Here is a 19,150-nt window from a genome sequence, read left to right as displayed (position 1 = left end):
TGTGATACACTAAGACAGGTCACAGCAGGATGGAGATCCTTGTCATAGAATCATGGAATGGTTTGGGTTGGAAAAGACCTTTAAGATCCTCAAGTCCAACCATTACTCCAACCCATCACTGCCAAAGCCGCCACTAAACCATGTGCCTCAGCACTACATCTACACAGCTCTGAATCCCTTCAGGGATGGGGACTCTACCACTGCCCTGGGCAGCGTGGGCCAGGGCCTGACAACTCTGTCCAGAAAGAAATTGTTCCCAGTGTCCAATCTAAACCTTCCCTGGCACAACTTGAGACTGTTTCTTCTCATCCCATCACTCGTTCCTTGGGAGAAGAGACTGACCCCTCTGGCTCCAACCTCCTTTCAGGCAGTTGCAGAGAGCAAGGAGGTCTCCCCTCAGCCTCCTTTTCTCTAGGCTGAACACCCCCAGTTCCCTCAGCTGCTCCTCATCACACTTGTGCTCCAGACCCTTCCCCAGCTCCGTTGCCCTTCTCTGGACACGTTCCAGCCCCTCAATGTCCTTGTTGTCCTGAGGGGCCCAAAACTGTCCCCAGGATTTGAGGTGCAGCCTCACCAGTGCTGAGCACAGGGGCACAATTCCTGCCCTGGTCCTGCTGGCCACACCAGTGCTGATGCAGGCCAGCATGCTCCCTGAGTGCCAGGAAAACCAGGGGGTGCAGGGGGGAGCTGAGGGAACCAGGGACCAGGCATGGCGCCTCTCTCCCTCTGTTGCCATGAAGACAGCCCTGCGTTAGGTTTTAGTTGGTGGATTTTATCAATGCTTCAGAAAGGTTATTAGCCTACCCCACTAATAAGCCTTTTATGTGCTCCTCGGCTTGATTGTTCTGGGAGAAGGGCAGCAGGCAGCGTGAGGCCTGTTGGAGCCGATAGCCCTGGCTGCTGTGCCACAGAGGACAGTAAAATTCAATTTTCCTACAAGAATAAGGTCAACAGGGCTGGTTGGTGGGGGTCTGATTTAATGACCTTATTTTCTGCTTTAAATATTTTCCTCAAAGTATTTGTGGAGAGGGGGTTGAATTATTTTTAGCACCCACTTCGATCAAGCTGGAATTACTCAGGCAGCAGCAGCAATAGCTTCATTTGCAGTACTGGAAGGATTTTTCTTCTCCATTTCTGGTTAACATAAATAATTTTTCAACGACCAGTTAAAAGAATCACAAATGGTGATACTGACCCAAATTTGGAGAAATACGTTGCAGGGAAATTAAAGCCCTGGTGAGTGCAGTCGTGGTATTCAATTGCATGAGGGGCTGCCAAGCAGGAATGGGGAGGACTGTTCCAGCAGTGTCCCAGGAAAATAGGATTTGGTCCCTGTGAGCTGTGGCTGTTGTGCACTTGTATCACCAATGTGTAATTTCTGATATAGAAGTTTTGTTTGGAAATTTCTGAGGAGGAATTCTTTTGAGTAGTTGTTGTTCATAGCACCTACCCCATTCCTCGGCGAAAGCTGTAAGGACAAGACCAAACGGTCTTGCACCAAACCGGCTCGACAGCATTCCAATTTTTATCACGCATTAAAGCAACTCAAATAAATGAGTATTGGGAAAAAGCAGCAAACAGTGAGCATCCCCCTGGTAGTTCTCTGTCACAGACCTACTCCAGAGCACACTCCTTCTCCCATAGAGCAGCATAGGCTTGGTGAGCCTCATGCTAAGCAGTTATAAATTTGGGAAGTTTTCTCCAAGATGAGTTGTCAAGGGATTTCTGTTAAAATAGAAAGACGTGTAAATTGAAATGCCTCTATAGTTCATTATTTCTGTCCTGAATTAATTACTATTCAGCCTTCCTGCAAGGGACTTGGATTTGCTCTTGACATCAAGCAGGAGATTGCTGGGGCTTTAGAGAAGGGGATGGGAATTCAAAATTATCCTGAAAAATGGCAGGAATATTTGAAGGGGGAAAAGAACTGGATTTCAGAATGCATGAAGGAATGTCTGCAGCATGTGTGTGGGAAAGTCAGCTGAACAAATATGAAATGGGAAGCAACTGGAAGGATGGCCTTCGCGGAGAAGCACCCAGGGCCATGGTGGGTGCAACAGAAATCAATGATCTCATGGTGTTAAAAGTTCTGAAGGTGACTTTGGTCACTAGACCCACAAACCAGCCTCCTACTCCACCAGCCCTCACTGTGGTCTCCCCTGAAACAGGAGATCCTCTCCTTGGCTCCTGCTCTCCAGACTGGTGTGGTGAGTCTCGAGAAGGTGGGTGAGGAAACTTGTCTTGGCTGACTTTCTGGCTCACCTGACAGGACTGGAGGACCAGAGTTGTTCCCCTGGAGAGGAAGGGACTAAGAGGTTCAGAAGGATTCAGACACAGAAAAGATTGCGGCACGTAGGAGGGAAGAGCTGCTGTCCCTGCCCCACAGCGCTGGGCCGTGCTGCTGGCTCCACTTGCTGAAAATTTCATTTAGGAGTTTCATTTAGACTTCAGGAAAATCTGAATGAAGAGGGTTTTAAGAGCATGCTGGATAAACATCTGTCAGGAGGGGATTAGGAAGAGCAGATCCAGCTGCAGTGCACAGAGGGTGGACGAGGTGTTTTCTTACAGCTCCGTTTTCCTGCAATTCTGTTCATTTTTTGGTCAGTAAATAAGGTCCTTTCCCTGCATCTCAGCCTTGCGAACAGAAGTTTTCATTAGTCTTGGCTGCAGAAAAAGTGCCTGAAGTTTCAGCAAATACAATTTTTGTGACTTCAGTGGCTATGGTTGTGAAAGTTTCTGTACCTTTCCAGCATGGTGGTTCTATGATACACTCTGATGGGAGAAGTGCTCCACATCCATTTTGGGGATGTCCATGGACACAAAATGCTCGCTTTTGCTCCAGTGGTGGGGACAGGTAGGACATCAAAGTGTGTGTGAAAAATGGGAAAAAAATAGGGTAAGTGATGCCAGGGAGTCGTGAGAGTAGAGGAGGAGGGGGACAGCACATGACTGTGGCAGGAGGATCAGGCAGGACTTGAGAGATGTGCTGTGTTGAAGACCAAACCCAAAGCACCTTTGATGGGATGTGCCCTTTGGTGGGGCATTTTTTGACAGTCATCTTTTGCTTACTCTGTGCTTTTTACTTCTGCTGCTGCCTACTGCTTGCTTTTTTCATCAGAAAGTCACACGTTACTAAATCAAGTGCCTTATGAAGGATATTTTTCCTCTGTAATTATCCTCATCAATAAAACGCCTCTTCTGAAGGAAGGAAGTCAAGCGTTGTTTGGCAAGGCCTGTTTTCCACAAAACCAACTTCTCCAACATCTGCTGTGATATTTGCTTCTCATCATTAAAACCTTCTGGGTTTGTTGGTTGTTTGAGTGGTTGTTCATAGAATGAGACTGCCTGGAAGGGACCTTAAAGATCATCCAGTTCCAACCCTCTGCCATGGACAGGGACACCTCCCACTAGGCCAGCTTGCTCCAAGCCCCATCCAACCTGGCCTTCAACACTTCCAGAGATGGGGCAGCCACAGCTGCTCTGGGCAACCTGGGCCAGTGTCTCACCACCCTCACGGCAAAAAATTTTTTCCTCAAATGTCATCTCAACCTCTCCTCTTGCAGCTTGAGGCTGTTCCCCTTTGTCCCATCACCCCCGGCACTTGTCAAAAGTCCCTCCCCAGCTTTCCTGTAGCCCCTTCAGCAAGGTCTTCCCAGAACCTTCTCTTCTTCAGGCTGAACAACCCCAACTCTCTCAGCCTGAGAGCCCCTTCTCTCACCTGGCTCAGGGAACTGGGGCTGTTTAGTCTGAAGAAAGGGAGGCAGAGGGGAGACATCATCACCTTCTACAACCACCTGAAAGGACATTGTAAGGAGGTAGGTGCTGGTCTCTTCTCAGAAGTCACCAGTGATAGAACAAGAGGAAATGGCCTCAAGCTGCACCAGTGGAGGTTTGAACTAGACATTAGGAAAAGCTTATTCACTGAAAGGGTTGTCAGGCATTGGAACATGGTGTCCAGAGAGGTGGTTGAGTCACCATCCCTGGATGTATTTAAAAGTTGTCTAGATGTGGCGCTTGGGGATATGGCTTAGTGCTGGACTGTGTAGAGTAGGGTTAATGGCTGAACTCAATGATCTTAAAGGTCTTTTCCAACCTAAGTGATTCTGTGATTCTGTATTCAGAACAGAGGTGCTCCAGCCCTCACATCATCTCCATGGGCTCCTCTGGACTTGCTCCAGTGGCTCCATGTCCTTCTTATGTTGGGGGCCTCAGAACAGGACACAATACATGGACACCGCCCTGCTTCAACAGGCAGAGTAATCTCTGCTGACGTCATTGCATGCACTGTGACCACAAAGAACTATGTAGCAGGGAAGAAAAAAATATGCTTTCTGCATATTCATCCAAAAAGCTGTCTCGTAGGAAATCAAGTTATTCCTCCCATGGATGTATAGGTCATCTGTTGAGCCTACATCACCTGTGTTTAAAATTTCATGCTTTATTCACTGCAAAAGCTATGGTGCCTTTTGCATTTCTCTGCTCCTTTTGGGGCTGAGCCAACTCAATAAATAGCCTCAAGGAGCCAGGAAAACAACAAGCCGAAAGGCTCCTTGCACTGAGGTTAATTTTGTTTAGAAACATCTGGAAATATTGGGGAAGTTTACGAGACCTGAAAAGTGCAAATATGCTGCTACACAGCATACAGCAGAGTCCCCGGGTGGGTTGGGCAGAGAACAGTCGTTGGCCAATGGTAAATGGAGATTGGCAAGAAATTCTTTGCTGTGAGGGTGGTGAGACACTGGCCCAGATTGCCCAGAGAATATGTGGTTGCCCCATCCCTGGCAGTGTTGAAGGCCAGGTTGGATGGGGCTTGGAGAAACCTGGTCCGATGGGAGGTGTCCCTGCTCATGGCAGGGGTGTGCAACTGGATGATCTTTAAGGACCCTTCTCAACCCAAACCAGTCTGTGATTCTGTGAATCGTACTTGAAAATGTGGGGATGTGGAGGGCCTGAGGGGCTGAACAAGAAGAAATTCATAGAGAAAGCCTCTTGCAGTGTCAGCTGTGGGGTGTTTGGTACCATGTTCCCCCAGCCCTCAACAGGGGGAGAACAGCTGGGCAGAAGAACAGGGCTTCTGTTTCCCAGAAAGCCCCTCCAGCACAGAGAAAGAGCTCCAGTTAGTTACAGTGAGAATTATAAAATCTCTTCAGCTTGAACCTCATACTTGCCATGAAGAAGCTGGGCTCAGGAACTGTCTCACTATTCTTAAGTAAAGACGAAGGAGAGCTGGTAAATGTGAATTAGACATTGTATGTGCATGATATGCAGATTAAAACCTCATTGCCATTTCACTTCCTAATGAAGTCCCCTGCTGCTTCTTGGATGCCATTTGCCATCCTCTGGCTTGCTTTATCTCCTGCAGCAAGGATGCAGAACAGAAAATAGGAATTGTAGACCATGAGTTCATGTTCTCAGTTTTGTTCTGTTTCTGCCATATTGTCTAGACTTAGTAATTGGGGTGTGGTGATCTGCATCTGTAGATCACAGAAATGTAGGGCCTTCTGGGAGCCTTTAGCTCAACTTTCCTCTTGAAGCAGGACCACTGCTGGTACTAGGTAAGTTAGTTCTGGTTTCATGTAGGCAAGCTTTGAAACCCTCTAAGGATGGATGTTCCTTACTTCTCTGGTGACCTCCCTATGGAGAAGCTTTTCCTAATATCCACATCCTACCAAACTCTCTGGTTAGGGTGACCTATGAGCTGGTTGTGTTCAGCCTGGAGAAGAGGAAGCAAAAGGGAAATCCAGCAGTGACTGTTGTCTCCTAACGGGCAACTGAGGAGAAAGCAGAGCCAGGGCCCTCCCAGGGGTGCATGGGGAAAGCAAGAGGTGATGGTCACACATTGGCTGGGGAGTTCTGGCTGGATTTGGGAAAGAAATTCCCATGACAGTGGTTAAACCCTGGAGCAGGCTGCCCCGGGGGGACTTGGGGTCTTCCTTTTAGGGGATTTTCAAAGATCAGCTGAAGAAGACCCCGAGCAACACTTTAAAGTTGACCTTGCTCAGAAGAGGAGGTTGGCCTGGTTGATCTGATGCTCCTTCTGACCTGAATGTTTCAACACTTTTTTTCATCCCATTCTCCTTTAAAACTCCTGTCATGGAATCTGTGGAAAAAATTGAGAGCAGGTCACCAGAGGGATGGGGGACCACCAGTTAAACTGCTGGGAGGGGGAGGGAGGTGATGGTGCAACAGCGTTTTGTGTAGCTGCTGAAGCTCTTATGGTCCCAGTTTCCTGTCCCTCTGCTGAAGGGGTTTTGATGCACAGGCCAGAGCTCTGCCTCTTGTCTTCAGGAAATATTGAGGCATTTTTAGGTTAAACCTCAGAACTCTTGTACACAAGACTTGACAAGCTGGGGCCAGTAAATCAAGTCAGCTCCCAAACATTTCAGGAGCTGGGTCAGAGGGTTCATGTGTGGCTTTTCTGTATTGAAATCCATCTTCTCTGTCCTCCTTGGTGCAGTTTCCTGGAAGAACATGCAACAAACCAATAATTCCCAGGATTTTCCAAGGCTGCAACTCTAGCAGAGGCAGAGGAAAGCTGACAAACCTACTGAAATCCACCTTTTCCTTCTAGACAAAAGCCATCTCTCCAAGTTCCCCATCCTGTGAGCACTGTGGTGGTGGCCCTGAAGGACTAGAGCCATGCACGGCTTCCTGGCAGACTGGTCTCTTTCCCAGGCAAAGCTGCAGAAGCAATTCCCTGTGCTGGGGAACAGAGACAAAAACCACTGGGAAAGCCTCAACTCCAGTATTTATTGGACCTTGCATCATTCCTCCCATCACTCCCTTTGCCTTCAGCCGTTGGAGAAGGAAGGTTGTGAGAGTGATTTATTTACATCCCCCCCACCAGCAGTGCGGCCTCGTTCAGCCGTGTTGCCATGAGTGGCCATGTGCTGCCTCTGGGCTGTTCCAGTTCCCTCCCCACCGCTGCAGAGATGCAGCTACACCCCTTGTCCTCCTGCAGCATGGTGCTGTCACACCCCTGGGTTGCCTGGTAGCTGCCATCACTGGCCAGGCTCTGCTGCTCCCTTCGCATCCACCACAGGTCTTGCTTTCACAGTAGGTAAAGGCCTTTCTGGGGCAGGGCTGGTTTCATAGTCATCAAGTCATTTTGGTTAGAAAAGACCCTTGAGACCATCAAATCCAACCGTTATCCAGCACTGCCAAGGCCACCATTAGACCATGTCCCTCAGCACCACATTTACACAACTTTCAAATCCCTCCAGGGATGGGGACTCCACCACTGCCCTGGGCAGCCTGGGCCAGGGCCTGACAGCCCTTTCCAGGAAGAAATTGTTCCCAATATCCAATCTAAATGTCCCCTGACACAACCTGAGGCTGTTTCCTCTTGTCCCATTGCTTGTTCCTTGAGGGAAGACACCAACCCCCCTTGCTCCAACCTCCTTTCAGGGGGTTGTAGAGACTCTGAAGGTCTCCCCTCAGCCTCCTTTTCTCCAGGCTGAACACCCCCAGTTCCCTCAGCTGCTCCCCATCACACTTGTGCTCCAGACCCTTCCCCAGCTCTGCTGCCCTCCTCTAGACACGCTCCAGCCCCTCAATGTTCTTGTCATGAGGGGCCCAAAACTGACCCCAGGATTCAACGTGCAGCCCTACCAGTGCCGAGCACAAGGGGACAATCCCTGCCCTCAGCCTCCTGGTCACAGTAATGGGTGAGCCCAGCTCTTGGTGAGGCTTATTGTCACCACCGGTGTCCTTGACTTTGTCTCATGTCCTCGAGCATCGTCCTTTGAGTTAACCTCTGAGTTCCTGGTGGCTGGAGGTGCCATGAAGGTCACACAAGCACCAGACTGCTGGAGAGCGATGGGCTGAGGGTTGGTACAGGCAGTGGTAGTGGTTAGGAAACACCAGCTCATACCTTTTAATTTCTCCTCTCTGTGTGTATGCGCATCACAGCTGGAGGTCATACACTGTGCTTCCACGTGCCTTATTTTTCCACAGGGCTCATCACTTGGTGCAGAGGGAGAACAAGCAACTACGCTAAGACTACACGCACTAAATAGAAGAGACATTGATATCTAAAACAGATAGTTTAGTTTGGCTTGGCTGGTTTGGTTTACTTTATTTTAATTTATTTTTTTACTTTATTTCTTTTTTTTTTTAACTTCTTTTTTTTGTTCTGTTTTATTTTACCTGGAACTAGACAAAAACCAGGAACTGCCAGGTACAGGGGAACGTCACACAGCCCTGAGCATGAAGAGCCCCATTCCCCCTCCTGCAGGTGTTTGTTTATGTGTACACTGGCTCTGGGACTACATCAGCCCTCTGGAGATGACAGTGTTTTTTGCATCAGCGTTACCTGCAGAGCATGTCCAGAAAATCTCACCCAAAGTGCAGGCAGCAGTGAACACCCCCCACCCTCCCTGAAGCTGTTGCTGAGGTTGAATCGACCTTTATTGGCTGCTCATGTGGCGAATGCATCATTATACATTTGCTTTGGATTCAACCATCCTTCCTTCCCAAAGCTGCTGCCCATGTCACCCATGATGCCAGTGCTGGGGTTCTGTTTCACAGAATCACAGAATTGCTGGAGTTGGAAGGGCCCTCTAGAGATCATCTAGTCCAACTCTCCCACTAAAGCAGGATCCCCTAGAGCACAATACTCAGGACTGCATCCAGGCGGGTCTTGAACATCTCCAGAGATGGAGACTCCACAGCCTCCCTGGGCAGCCTGTCCCAGTGCTCTCTCACCCTCACCCTAAATAAGTTTTTCGTCATATTTAAATGGAACTGCAGTTTAACTGGAATTTAAATTGTTCTGCAGCATCTGGACCCTGTGAGGTCCCAGTGCAGCTTCTGGACCCTGTGAGGTTCCAGTGCAGCTTCTGGATCCCGTGAGGTCCCAGTGCCACTTCTGGAGCCCATGAAATCCCAGGGCAGCACCAAGAGCACCAGTACCCTGCGAACTGCAGCCCTGTGCCCACATTTCTTACAAAGATGCTTTTCAAGCCTTTGCTGAACCGAGAACTTTCAGATCCTCCTTCGGCTGCCGAGTGCCGTGGGGCGCATCGCCCGGGGTGGGGGAACACGGTGGGGGGAGCACCAGGGGACACATCTCTGCCCTCTCACTGCTCTCCGTCGAGATACGTCATCTGCATCTGCACCCAGGAGCCCATCTCAAAATCGCAATGGTTTCCAGGAACCGTTCCTGGTGGCTGCAGAATGCAAATGGCCACGGCCCAGCGGTTCAAAAACATGAAAAAGTGTAAAAATTCAAGGGCTTCAGAACTTAATCTAAGAGTACAAATGTAGACAACGTGTGTCAAAGATAAATGATGGTTTAAAAAAAAAAGTATTTCTCCCCCTCCAGGGCTCAAATGTCTGTGTGCCTGTAGAGTGTCTGTGAGGTGACATTTTTAGGGTTCATGATCTCCCCATGGTCTGAGGTACAAGCACATCTGCAAAAACCACCATAGGTCAGATGTGGAGGTGGGTGGGATGGGTCAGGTTTGCCACGCAGGGTAAAATCTGTCCCTGCGCAGCTTGAACAGATGTGGTTTGGGGAGGGAAAGTCACCCAGGAGGTCTTACTCAGTTAATTGAGTGCTTTTCCAAAGAACAAAATCTGTGTCTAGCTCTGGGATCCCCACACAAGGAGGACATGGAACTGTTGGAGCAAGTGCAGAGGAGGCCACGGAGATGATGCAAGGGCTGGAGCAGCTCTGCTCTGGAGACAGGCTGAGAGAGTTGGGGTTGTTCAGTCTGAAGAAGAGAAGGCTCCAGGGAGACCTTAGAGCACCTTCCAGGACCTGAAGGGGCTACAGGAAAGCTGGGGAGGGACTTTTGTCAAGGGCAGTGATGGGACGAGGGGGAGCAGTTTCAAGCCACAAGAGAGGAGATTGGTATGAGATCTTAGAAGAAATTCTTTGCTGTGAGGGTGGTGAGACACTGGCCCAGGTTGCCCAGAGCAGCTGTGGCTGCCCCATCCCTGGCAGTGTTGAAGGCCAGGTTGGATGGGGCTTGGAGCAACCTGGTCTAGTGGGAGGTATCCCTGCCCATGGTGAGGGGGTTGGGACTAGATGATCTTTAATGTCTCTCCAACCCAAAGCAGTCTGGAATTCAATTATCTCTGGGTGGTTTTTTGTGTTTGCAATCCCTGTCACACCTGCCACCATCTCAGGGGGTTAACACGTGATAGGGGCCCACAAAGCCCTGGGGAACAAGCTTCCAAACACAAAATATTCCCACACACACACCTCGGGCTCCCTCCTGGGGCCGGGGGAGCTCTGGCACCCTGGCCTCTGCTGCCAACAAGGCTGGTAACACTGGGTTTTCTGCTGGTTTTCAGTTTAGTTTACACCGGGGCTGGTTTTCCTCCTCAGAGCAGATGCCAAGGCTGAAAACTCAGAGAGGGAATGAGCTGGTTCCTCCAGACCAAAGACATGGGATGGGTGAATGCTGCCAAGTTGACCCACATGCCGGACAGGGAACACCGAGGGCTAGGCACGTGCATTTTACCACAGTTTTATGCAAATTGAGACCATCCGGCCTGTTTCTGTGCATTTTCAGGTCATTTTTTTCAAGTTTTTATTTGAGGTTTCAGTGCAGGGGAGTGAAATTGTGTGGGTTTTCTAATGATTTTCCCTTCAAAAGATGTCCTTGCTCTCCTGCAGCCCTCTCCCTTGCAGACACCCATGTCACAAGAACATTTTACTCATTTCTTTAAGTCCTCCTATTACTAATACAGTTTCAAGATGACAGTTTTACACATGACTAGGTTTTCATGCTAATAAGAACATCGATTTTGGGCAGGCAGGGATGAGCCAGAGCTGCAGCCATCCCCAAACCATTCCCAGTGCGATCCCAATCCTGGGTGCTGTCATGGTCACCAGTGGTGTTCCCCAGGGCTCAGTGTTGGGGCCAGTCCTCTTTAATGTATTTATCAGTGGTCTGGATGAAAAGGTGCAATGCACCCTGAGTCAGTTCATAGATAAAACCAAGTTGGACAGGAGTGTTGATCTGCCTGGGAGTAGGAAGGCTCTGCAGAGGGATCTGGACAAGCTGGATTGATGGACTGAGGCCAGTTATATGAGGTTCACCAAGGCCAAGTGCTGGGTCCTACACTTGGGTCACACCAACCCCAGGCAACACTACAGGCTTGAGGAAGAGCAGCTGGAAAGTGTCTGGTGGAAAAGGACCTGGAGATGTTGGTCACCAGTGGCTGAGTATGAGCCAGCATGTGCCCAGGTGGCCAAGAAGTGTCCTGGCTTGTATCAGCACTAGTGTGGCCAGGCAAGGATCATCTCCCTGTGCTCGGCACTGGTGAGGCTGCACCTCGAGTCCTGGGGTCAGTTTTGGGTCCCTTATGACAAAAAGGACATTGAGGGGCTGGAGCGTGTCCAGAGAAGGGCAACAGAGCTGGGGAAGGGTCTGGAGCACAAGTGTGATGAGGAGGAGCTGAGGGAACTGAGGGTGTTCAGCCTGGACAAAAGGAGGCTGAGGGGAGACCTTCTCTACAACTCCCTGACAGTAGGTTGGAGCCGGGGGGGGTTGGTGTCTTCTCCCTAGGAACAAGCAATAGAACAAGAGGAAACAGGTTTCCCGGAGGAGGTTTAGATTGGGTATTGAGAACAATTTCTTCCTGGAAAGGGTTGTCAGGGCCTGGCCCAGGCTGCCCAGGGCAGGGGTGAAGTCCCCATCCCTGGAGGGGTTTGAATGCTATGTAGCTGTGGTGCTGAGGGACATGGTTTAGTGGTGGCCTTGGCTGTGCTGGGGTAACAGTTGGACTGGATGATCTTAAGGGTCTTTTCCAAGCAAAACAATTCCCTGATTCCATGGGCAGCAGGACCTTGCAGCAGGGCAGCAGTGGATCTGAGTGCGAGGGCTGCTGGCAGTGCCACCGCTGCAGGGGCTGCTGGCTGTGTCCCCGGTGTCACCGCGCAGCCTCGCCGCAGCGCTGGCCGGGTTGCCCCGGTAACTGATGCACGTCAAAGGCAGCAAACGATGAACAAGCTTAAAAAAAAAAAAAGAAAGAAAGAGAGGACAAACCCCACAGCAGCAGAACCACAGCAGGTATCTGCTCAGAGGGGTTGGGCAGTTCCAGTGCCCTGAGACTGTAGTTGTTTGTGAGGAGCTTTCCTTTCATCAAGGGCAGTGCAGGGACCGTGTGTAAATATCAGCACCGTCACGGGTCGTAAAAGCTTTGGGAGCTGTGGGAGCAAAGCCAAGCGGGACCTGTCGCTGATGGAGCTCAGGGACAGACACACGTAGCTGCAGGGGACAGCCAGAGTATTAACCATGGAGTAGGGTGAGTGGACATTCAAGGACCTGCTGATGCTGCAGGGAAGGTGGCATCTCTGGGTGCTGAGAGACAAGGGACTGGTCCTTCTGGAGGAGGGACATGGAGACCCAAGCTCTGCAAATGACCTCAGGTACCCAGTGAGGGGCATCCCTTGATCAGGGCCTCCTTCCTCACTCTTCTCCCAGCACCACATGCCAACTGCTGAATTGAGTTGAATCTTCTGGAATTACAGAACCAAGAAGTGCCTGGCAGTAGTCTCCTGCATTTATCTCTTCCTTGTACGTCATTAGTCCTTTCCCTGCCCATCACCTTCATGCCACACACCAGGCTGTGCTCCAGAGGAGTTTGGGGCAGAATCTCTGAAGCCATTGAGAGATAATCTTACCAACCACAGAAGAAAAACTTCTCCTTTTGTGATTATATTAGGATAAATTTCTTCCCTGAAAGGGTCCTCAGGCACTGAAAAAGGTTGCCCAGGACAGTGGGGGAGTGCCCATATCTGGAGGGGTTCTAAAGCCATGTAGATGTGGTGCTGGGGGACGTGGTTTAGTGGTGGCCTTGGCAGTGCTGGGTTAACAGTTGGATGCAATGATATTAAAGGTCTTTTCCAACCAAAATGATTCTATGAAATTCCGCAGACTTGGAGTGCATCTGGAGTATATCTGGACTACCTCTTGGAGTCACAGCTTAAGCACCTCTTCTATAAAGACAGGCTGAGAGAGTTGGGGTTGTTCAGCCTGGAGAAGAGAAGGATCCAGGAGAGACCTTAGAGCACCTTCCAGTATCTGAAGGGGCTACAGTAAAGCTGGGGAGGGACTTTTGACAAGGGCAGGGAGTAACAGGACAAGGGGGAACAGTTTCAAGCTGCAAGAAGGGAGATTGAGATGAGATCTTAGAAGAAATTCTTTGCTGTGAGGGTGGTGAGACACTGGCCCAGGTTGCCCAGAGCAGCTGTGGCTGCCCCATGCCTAGCAGTGTTGAAGGCCAGGTTGGATGGGGCTTGGAGCAAGCTGGTCTGGTGGGAGGTGTCCCGGCTCATGGCAGGAAATAGAACTTGATGATCTTTAAGGTCTCTTCAACCCAAACTAGTCTGGGAGTCTATGACTCTATGTAGGTAGTACCTGAGCTACCTTTAGGAGTCTCGCTCCCCACCTGGCAGGGGCTGTTGGGGAGCTCCAGAAGTTTGTCCTAGGCAGGCACTGGCTCCCATGATGCAAAGCTGCTCACAGGGCTCATGGAGCAGCACAACAGTGATACGGTGGGTTTGGCTGGAAGAAAACATAAAGTAAAAAAACTTGCAGAAGTCACTATTTTAGTAATAAATAGAAATACATAAAATATATTAAAAATGTATGAAATATATAGAAATAAATTAGAAAAGGGACCTTCAGCAGAGCCTAGGTTGCCCTGCAGAACTCTGGATGGTTCCTGCAGCCTGCAAGATGGAAGAGCAGATGGAAAGCAGTTGACAGGTCCTTCTGCAGCACAGGGCTGGGAAGGTCATCCTGTCCCTTCCTGGGGTGTTTCCAACTTGAGCAGCGAGGTGATGAGCATGAGGTACAACCTGGTGGGTCAGATCCAGCCGCGGGGGCTGCAGCCACCACTGCAGGTTCCTTCCACAACATCTACCCATCATGCATCACATGTTGCTCAAACTGAGAGCGTTTTGGTGAAGCTTCTTGCCTTCTGCCTTTTGGGTTGTTGTGGTTTTTTTCACAATTATTTTTAGACATTGACTCTCCACCAAAAGCAGGTAAGAATGCGGTGTCTCGTGTCTCCCGTGCAGGCGCAAGCAGCAGGCTCAGCGCACTCCTCGCCCACCCACGGTGCCGGCCACCCCATGCCCATGCCTGTCAGATCCACCTCCGCCGGCTCCACCCCCACCCACGGCCCACAGGACACGCTGGCAGGTCTCAGGGGAGATGTGCAGGAAGCTTTCACACAAGGTGGGTGTCACCCTGAGCAGAACTACATCTGGTGTCAATCCTACTGGTGCAAGAGGGGAGAGCAAAGCAGAGGAAGGACTGTTGCTGTGGGTGGTGGCCTTAGCACTTCTGGGTCAACTGTTGGACTTGATGATCTGAAAGGTGTTTTCCAACCAAAATGGTCCTAGTATGAGACACTGGCCCAGGTTGCCCAGAGAGGTGGTAGATGCCCCATTCCTGGAAACATTCCAGGTTAGCTTGGACAGGGATCTGAGCAACCTGGTTTGGCTGAAGATGTCCCTGCTCACTGCAGTGGGTTGGACCAGATGAACTTTAAAGGTCACTTGCACCCAAACCAGTCTGATTTGACAATTCTATGTACAACAGAAGCTTAACTCACCAATACTGAGACAATTATTATGAACCTCTTTCCTGTGCTCTAGACCAAAGGGATTTGGGGCACATTTTTAATATGTACAACTCAATGAAATTACTTCCATGAGGATGATCTTCCCTCCAGGGAAGGAATATTCCATCCCAGAAAGTTACACCAAAGAGTAATATAACAGGTGTTAAAAAGTGGTCATCTTTCCAAACCTGGTGTTTGAACTGTGCTGTGAGGTGGGAGGGAAGGGAAGGGAAGGGAAGGGAAGGGAAGGGAAGGGAAGGGAAGGGAAGGGAAGGGAAGGGAAGGGAAGGGAAGAAGAGAAAGAGGAGGAGAAGAGAAAGTGGAGGAGAAGGAAGAAGGAAAGGCCATAAAGAAGGAGAAGGGCACACAGGACAATGAACTTTTTCTTGCTCCAGTGGTCAGAGCTCCTTCTTTTGTATCTTTTCTGCCTCTGTGTTAGAAAAAAGTCTCACTTTCTGGCCTAAACACGTTGCTGCCAACTGCTCCATGGGTAGCCAGGAGATGTGCTGGATTATGGGGTAGGTCCAGCCATAGTCCTCTCTGTCCACCTTGGCCTCCAGTTCTTTGGTGACACCGGTGGGGTTGGCTCAGATGGGCAAGCTGTCCCTTTGTGGATAGTTCAACTCATCATAGAAAAACAAGCCAGAAGTTGACATAGATATTTTGATTCCCCAGCCTCTGTAGGCAGTGTGAGGTTATACTTAGATGCTGGTGCTTTTTTAAAAAATTTCTACAGTCACGAGTTCCAAACTGCTCGATCTGAAAGCCATTGTGGGCTCAAGAATGGCTCCAAAATTTGCAGACAACCAGATGAAATGGAAGTTTATTCAGCTCCGTGCAGACCACCACCATGTCCTCAAATGCTGAAGAGACTTGACTACCTGGCGATAGTGGAAGGTGTCAAACAAGGACACGACCAGCCCAGTGCCAAGAAACTCAGCAAATTTATTTTTATGTTCAGGGACCATCTCACTGCAAAGGAAGGGAAAACCAGTTCTGCTTCAGTTTGACTTGCTTCCATTCTGCTCCTGGTGAAGGAAGTCATTTCCAATAGGAAAAGGTCTGCATACTCTGTGTTTCTCAGGAGCAGCATCACTTGAGGTTTATGGCCTCTTTTCTTCTCTTTTGCCCATGTTGGTCCAGAACTCTTCATCTTTATTTCTCCAGAAGCATCCTGGGGATGTAGAGCTGTGAGAAAAACTGCAGCAGGACCCGATATCCTCAGGTGCCTCTGGCAGACACAAAGGTTATTTCTGAATATGGTCCACCTTTCTGGAGGTGGACATCCACTCCTAGTTTATCGTCTTCTTATTGACAAGAAAAGAAAAAAGGACAAAAGATCCACCTCTCCCTAAGGCACTGGGCAAGGACTTGACAGTTGGACATTGACTTGAACAGTTGGACATTGGAAGGGAAGTGGTGGATGCCCCAACACTGGACACTTTTAAGACTCAACTTACAAGGTGCTGAGCCATCACATCTAAACCATATTCCTACCTAGAAAAGTTGGACCAGATGATCTTTGAAGTTCCTTCCAACACAGCATTTGATGATTCTATGACCAGTTTGCAGGCAGAGACAACTGGCGGGCAGCAAATCTTCATGTGGACCTCTTGGTACTCCTTGGGAAGTCCCACTGGGTGGTGGTCACCTTAGAGCCTGTAGTGCCAGGGTGCTGCAGCCCCTCATGTGCATTGGCTTTTGGCAGTGAAGAAGCCCTAGGTCCAGGGCCTAGATTGGTTATTTCTTTAAAAGATGACAAGTTGTGTCATGAGGAGTCACAACACTAGAGGTGCTGGTTTCTCATTCTGGGTAGGGGAGACCATGAATCTAAGTGTCAAATACCTGTGTCAGATGGACAGTCTCCTTTTCAAAAGGCGGGAAACATGAAATAAACTTCCAAGGACTGATGATGTATCTCAAAACCAAACAGATTCTAAAGAACAGTTTGCATTTATCAGCTGCTCATTGGATATATCCTTCTAGAGTGATCTTCCTTGCCCAAATCAGCTGCTGCCAGACAAAGGTGAGCAAAGAGGCTACAAAATGGTAGCAAAGGAGCAGGAAATACCAAAAATTGAATCCTTTCAGCTGGTATTTGGTGCCTGGAGCTGCAGCAAAGCCTGCAAGACCTTAGCCCCCAGCACGCTCAACAGAGGAACAGCTGATGATTGTTCTCTGGAACTTCAGCTGGTGAACGGGTCAGGTGATGGAGGGCATCCAGTCTGAAAACACCAAGTGTCTCCAGCTCATCTGTGAGAAGAAGTCTTTTTCTCATCCCATTGGTAGGAACAGGCTCCTCATCTCTAAACACTTCCAGACCCGACGGCAGGAGCAGGCATTCCCAGGGAGGCAGGATGCCAAATACCAGCGGCACAGCGCTCCATCTGCTGCCGTGGGTGGTCCAGCCGCCTCCTCTTCATCTCCACAACAAGTTTGATGGTACAGCCGAGAGCTCTCAACTGATGTCCTTGGCAGCTGCCTCTCCTTCCCCCCCTGCTCTGCAGATCCCTTGTCTCATTCCAGGCTGAGCGAAGTGGAACGGCAGCACCGTGAGTCCCACCAGCCAGGAGGAAAAGCTGCTCCGTCAGCTCCAGCATCCTCCCCTTACCTTTTTTAACAGGGAAAGCACAAAGGGATGGAATGATCTCCCATCTGCTGCCCGGAGTAACGAATACGTGATTGTAGTGGTGCCTTGACTGGCCTCCTTGGCTGTTTTTTTTTTCATTTTCAGTCTTGCTGTGCCATCCACATTTGCTCTCTCTCCATCTGCTTTTTTCCCCGGAGACGCAGGCAGGAGTCGTTGCAAAGTGAACTTCTCCAGAGCTGTCTTCCTCCAGCTCCTGGCTCCAGCAGAAGCTGATGTCATTAATCAAGGGCTCATTCATGCCTTTTTTTTTTCCTCTTTTTTTTAACCTAAATGGCTGGTCCGTCAGGGGAGGCTTCGTCCAGACCCGTTGATACTGTCCAAAGTGAAAACTTGGGGTGTTTTTCTAGATTCTTAACACCTGACAGAGGCTCAAATATCTGCTGCAATGAACCAGGTGTTGTAGAAATTCTTCAGGGCTGGGCTAAGGATTGGTGGTGGCGACAGTGACAAGTCCCCAGAAGCAAAACATCTCTTGGCTACACTTATTTTATGGGCTTTTTTAACAAAAACATTTATGTTATTGTTGCTACCTTCTGCATATCCACCAGATTCTTACGAAATGTCATGGAGGGAGAGAGGAGGAAATGAAAGCAAAGGTCTTGGTACTGGTTCACCCCTTGCTGCCATGTCCTAGGAGCAGGCAGGTACACCAACATTTTGTCTCTCCTCCTAGGGCACAAGTCTTCTGTGAGCTTCCCCATCAGGGCTGGAAGGTCTAGAGAAGGAAACCTCCAAAGAGTTGAATCCTAGGGATCTTCATCGTAGAGACTTAAGGTTAGATACATTTCCTCCAATGGTGACCTCTTGATCTTCCACTTGGCCAGAGGGAGAATGCAGTAATACAGTAGGAGAAAAAAATGCCTCAGTGGTTGAAATATTCCAATTCCATCATCTAATGAGAAAACTAATCCTGCTGTTTATCGTCTGGAAAGAGAAGAAAACAGAGAATAAAACAATCCACTGCTGCCAACAGAAGTTCCTCTTGTGATAACCACAGCAGCAGCTTGTTCATCTACTAGAAGAACTCTTGCAAGAAAAAAAATGGCCAACAGACTCCATAATAAGTTTCCTGGAATGATCCTTCCGGAAAGGCAATCTGCACAATTAGTGCTGTTTCATATTAATCAGGCAGAATCAGGCAAATTCAAAGGAAAGTGGAGAGCACAGGAAACAGGATAAAATTTCCATGTTTTCACATAATAAAATAATTGAATGCCACCAGCCAGGAGGGCTTGGGTGGCCTCTGCATGTAGATGTCCAGGCAAGCTCATTAACATGATTCCTCTGTTTCACGGGGGTGATGGGCTGGAATTTTTCAACATTTCAGAGCAGTGGCCATGCTTCACTGTCCCATGCAGAGACAGAATTGAGGACATCCAGAGACCTGGATAAAGTGGCCTCTGTCATGTAAAAGGTGCTGAGAAGTCCTCCAAGTCACAGGTCCTAGGCATGTTGGCCAAAATTTGCATATTTTTTTTTCTTGGAATTATACACTGCATCCCCAGCAGCATGACCAACAGAGCAGGGGAGGGGATTTTCCCCCTCTGCTCCACTCCAGTGAGACTCCCCCTTTCAGTGCTGGGTCCAGTTCAGGGGTCCCAAACACAAGAAGGACATGAAGCTGTTTGAATGGGTCCAGAGGAGGCCACGGAGATGATGTGAGGGCTGGAGCAGCTCTGCTCTGGAGACAGGCTGAGAGAGTTGGGGTTGTTCAGCCTGGAGAAGAGAAGGCTCCAGGGAGACCTCAGAGCACCTTCCAGGACCTGAAGGGGCTACAGGAAAGCTGGGGAGGGGCTTTTGACAAGGGCATGGAGTGATGGGATGAGGTGGAATTGTTTCAAGCTGCAAGAGGGGAGATTGAGATGAGATCTGAGGAAGAAATTCTTTGCTGTGAGGGTGGTGAGACACTGG

At 49.4% G+C, this 19,150-nt stretch overlaps 1 protein-coding gene across 14 annotated transcripts in view; it reads left to right on the top strand.

Annotated features, from left to right (window-relative positions):
* DTNB (dystrobrevin beta) overlaps nucleotides 1-19,150 on the top strand; it is a 201,871-nt gene that overhangs the window by 173,238 nt on the left and 9,483 nt on the right. For all 14 annotated transcript variants that reach the window (XM_051615682.1, XM_051615678.1, XM_051615683.1 and 11 more), the window contains one exon: nucleotides 14,042-14,201. In XM_051615682.1, coding sequence (XP_051471642.1) covers nucleotides 14,042-14,201 — 160 coding nt within the window. The remainder of the gene's footprint in view (nucleotides 1-14,041; nucleotides 14,202-19,150) is intronic.

The sequence above is a fragment of the Apus apus genome, chromosome 3 (assembly GCF_020740795.1).
Source record: "Apus apus isolate bApuApu2 chromosome 3, bApuApu2.pri.cur, whole genome shotgun sequence".
NCBI classification, from domain to species: domain Eukaryota; kingdom Metazoa; phylum Chordata; class Aves; order Apodiformes; family Apodidae; genus Apus; species Apus apus.
Note: the sequence above shows the minus strand (reverse complement) of the source record. Positions and strands in the feature narration are given on the sequence as shown.